Genomic DNA, 3,995 nt, shown 5'->3' with positions numbered 1-3,995 from the left:
CTCCATATCTGTTTGTTACTTTCTACAGATGCATCCAAATTTCTTTATACCTCTTCTCCTTTCGCTTATTCCAATCCAATACCGAGTTCTTCAGAATCCATTAACGCACCAGATGCCTTATGTTCTTCATCAATCGGGAGTGTACGTTTTGAGCCATCCAACGCAACACCAAGAACAATGTTCTCCTCTAGCGAAGAACTGGTACCTGATCCACCACCATCTCGAGCTTTCGAATCTCCACTGCTCTTTTCAGTCCCTTGTTTTGCTTTTGATTTCAATGTCTGCTCTGTTGCACCTTCGCCATCAGAAACTTCATCCTTCTCTGCTTTATTTGAATCTCCCACGCTCTGTTTCTTCTTTTCTTCTGACTTTTGTGCTACCAGCTGGTCGGATGTTGAGGTTGGTGAACCCTTAGTGCCTGTACTGGAGTTGAAACCAAGAGCCACTTTCTGTTTCTCTTTTTTGCCGTTATTTTCTGTTTCAGCCTTGGTTTCCAATCGTTCTTCTTGTAGGTCCTTCTCTTCACTCTTCGGCATTGAGTTGGGTGAGGAAGACTTTGTGTTGTCATCGCTGTTGATTTTATAGGATGGCTCAATCAGCATGAGTCGACGGTTCATCGCTGCTTGGTTGAAAATGATGTCTGAAAATCCTGCACTGTCCACCTCAGTCTCATTACGCATCCTCTGTACTGTTCGAATGGGAGTTGCTAGACGTGCCCCGTGATGCCTTATTACTGTAAGAAGATCCAGGAGCACTGCTTCCTGTTCAAAAATACAAATGTCTATGACATGCCCTCATGACATTTTATAAGGTTCATCATAAGATTCCATAATGATACATACATTTCCATATGATATGCGGACAAACACATTCAGAAACATAAGCACATGTGACTCGGGCACAAATGCTCGGAGATGCACAAAAGTACACAAAACGGTGACTTGCGAAAGTGATGAAAAAATAAACATGTCAAACTGATCATACTAATTTAGTGTTGCATGTCATGTGTGGTATGAACACGTTGGTGACATACACACAATTTGAATTAGCAGACAAAGAGACACACTCCAGGATGAAAGATGTGTATTGAGTTAACTTTAACATACCTTAACACACAGGTATTCTTCAAAACGTGAAGTCTTTACAAAACAGGATATTAGGATCTGCAAAAAAATCAGATACAGATATTACATCTCAAACGGGATGTTACCGTGAAACAGACATCTTAAATCTTGATGGAAGGCATCTTCTTACCCTCAGGGCTTGGTTCTCTGGATCTATATTGTCCAAAAAGACTCTTCTGTGTATCTTTTGCTGCTCGATTTGAGGATTTTTAGACAACACCTTGCGCATATCAGCCACAATATTCTGTAATGTTGGAAAATTATACAATAACTTGTCACATTGAACAAGCCAGCAGACTTTAAATAAAAGTCCAGGGATGAAAGCATGTGTAAAACTCACATTAATTTTGCTGACATCAAGATGACTGATGGCAAGATGTGTTTTGATGCGCCAATGCGTCTTTTGAGTAAGATTCCTCACAATATTTACACTGAACTGGTGGTTTGGAATATGAACTGCTTCACGGTCATCACCTCTGATAACTGTAGGTGACCACCAACCAACGTGCTGAATAAGAAGCGAAGTCAATCTTTAGAAGAAAAATCATATCTCATAAAGGAACTACTACTATTTGAAGCCAGTGACGTGAAAACAATTAAAAAATCAATCTAATGCAGCCAGTGGTAACAAACATAATTGACAAATTAACAGACCTCCACTGTACCAGAAACTTCATAGCCTCCTATCTTAGTCTGGATCCACTCATTCAGAACAAAGGGCCGTGTCGCATGAATCATAATGCTTGATAGAAAGTTTGTAAGTATCTGCATCATCCACAAAAGGTATTGTTGTCTCATCGTTAAAAAAAATTTAGTATGCCAAAGTTTTCCAAAAAGAGAGGACTGTACCTCACGACCAGCAAGAGTGAGCAGTACTGTCCCCAGACCCCCAGCCGTTAGCCACTTTTGGGTAGAGAAACCCAACAGTTCCATAAACAATGAAGCAGCAGCAACCCACGCAGCAGTATAAACAGCCTTTCCAGCAAAGCTAAAACCCATCTGCGTAACAATACACATATTTCCGCGTAAACCCCCTTAGTTGGAGAGTCATAAAAGATATCAGCATCTAATCTTATATAAAACTTGTGCATCAGCCAACTGAGTTTTATTCATCTATGTCGAAGTAGTTTATTCCTTCAGAACAACTAAAATAAGTGAATGCAAATTGCTTATTCACAAAAAGAATACAAGAGAATCACTATCTGAAGTACAGTTCAGATATATTGTATCACCTTAGTTACTAGAAGAACTAGACATAATACAAAAGATAACTTCTCCTAAGAGGTAGTGACTAAACACAATTCAGCCATATAGCTGAAGCAACATAACACATAGGTAGCTGCAGGTATTGTGTTACCACTTCATGTTGTATATTAGGAAGACCCAAAGCCATCAATAGAAACTAAAGTGACCAAATATGTTATAAGGATACGAAGACGTACATTTCTGCTATCAGCAGGATTATTTGTCTCCATAAAAAATTTCTGCGCCTGCTGAAGTAAGCTGCAGAAAGGACATTCCGTCATTTGGAATTGAACAAACATTTGGAACTCAATAAAGTATGACAGACATACACGGATGTAGGAAACTGATAGCAGAAATGATTGAAAGAACCTAAATGCTGAACTTGCAGAAAGGTCATTTAGGTCTTTTGAAGACTTGTATTCTTAAGCAAGTACTTTAACAGTCAAGCTCAACACAGCAGTGTTGTATAGTAACAGTATACAGAAACTCTTGCTCACCTTGATAAGCAGCAGGCAAATGCCAAGACCGTTGACATGGACCGAGCAAAGCTAAGAAGGCGTTGCTTAACAGCCTGGCTGGCACTTGAAGGCAATACTATTGGGTCTAATGTTCTGGGGATAACAAGTTCCATCTTGGTTTTAGTAAAAACATAAAATATTTAACCAGTTAAGAAAAATAGTTTTATTGACCTGCATAAAAGGATTGCTCCACTCCAAAGTAGCAAAGGCTGGAGATATGACACAACAATGTATTGCGTGCTGTTCTTATGTGAATTTGCGTCATTCCCCTTCTGAGATTGAAGTTGCACATCCATGCAAAATAAACTATAGCAGGTATTCCAGGAACAGAAAGTGTAGGAATGAATAATAAAGAATGACTGTCTCAGTATCTCACCTCGAACATGGTAGTTCTGGCAAGGCGCAGAAGGGGTCTAAGACCCCATGTAGCAAATGCGAGAATCCCAACTGCTGGAATCAGTTTCATCAAATGCGGATTTCCTCGTAAAACATCGTATGCCCTGTTATCAATAACTAACATTTCAGGGAAAACCTGTATATGTGTTTGATAGACAGACCAAACGTGGAATGATATCCTACTACTGGTCGCTTTTGGGTCTCAGTTATAAGCATGTAATGTGTTTGCATACTTCGTCAATTTACGACACCCAAGTACCCAACTCATTTAGTAGTACTAAGGGAATTAAGGTTCAAGTATATAACCTTGTGAATATTACAGCAGTTGATTTAAGAATAGGGCCTTCATTTCCATTCCCGGGAAAGAGAGCTGACCGACAAACGAATGCATTACACCTAGATGATACAGGTACTGTTGAACCACTCAAGGTCTCCAGAAGCTGAAGACTCCAAACGTCTTGTCTCTAAGACAGCAGGAAAGGACAGATTAATAGAAGCCCACGTGAAGGTTAGTTATACTAATTTAAAAATCTATAACATTACTAAAAACATGAATCTATGATAATTAGCAAACACATGGCTAACAACCATCACATTATAAATATAATCTATTCTAATTGAGAGCTATATATAACTATTAGACACACAAACACACAAAACTTAAATACACCAAAAACAAACCCAGAAGCATAAATATAAGAATCGCAAACCA

General features: G+C 39.0%; 1 protein-coding gene across 1 annotated transcript in view; it reads right to left on the bottom strand.

Moving 5' to 3' along the window:
• LOC104750211 (mechanosensitive ion channel protein 3, chloroplastic) overlaps nt 1-3,995 on the bottom strand; it is a 6,437-nt gene that overhangs the window by 1,273 nt on the left and 1,169 nt on the right. The window contains exons 3-13 of the mRNA XM_019237726.1: nt 3,590-3,747; nt 3,264-3,387; nt 3,059-3,159; nt 2,867-2,980; nt 2,567-2,627; nt 1,974-2,123; nt 1,779-1,889; nt 1,465-1,632; nt 1,255-1,368; nt 1,107-1,163; nt 29-761 (exon numbers count right to left, since the gene is read on the bottom strand). Of these exons, the coding sequence (XP_019093271.1) occupies nt 66-761; nt 1,107-1,163; nt 1,255-1,368; nt 1,465-1,632; nt 1,779-1,889; nt 1,974-2,123; nt 2,567-2,627; nt 2,867-2,980; nt 3,059-3,159; nt 3,264-3,387; nt 3,590-3,747 (1,854 nt within the window). The 3' untranslated portion in view covers nt 29-65. The remainder of the gene's footprint in view (nt 1-28; nt 762-1,106; nt 1,164-1,254; nt 1,369-1,464; nt 1,633-1,778; nt 1,890-1,973; nt 2,124-2,566; nt 2,628-2,866; nt 2,981-3,058; nt 3,160-3,263; nt 3,388-3,589; nt 3,748-3,995) is intronic.

This window comes from Camelina sativa, chromosome 16, assembly GCF_000633955.1.
Source record: "Camelina sativa cultivar DH55 chromosome 16, Cs, whole genome shotgun sequence".
In the NCBI taxonomy this organism is placed as follows: Eukaryota; Viridiplantae; Streptophyta; class Magnoliopsida; order Brassicales; family Brassicaceae; genus Camelina; species Camelina sativa.
Note: the sequence above shows the minus strand (reverse complement) of the source record. Positions and strands in the feature narration are given on the sequence as shown.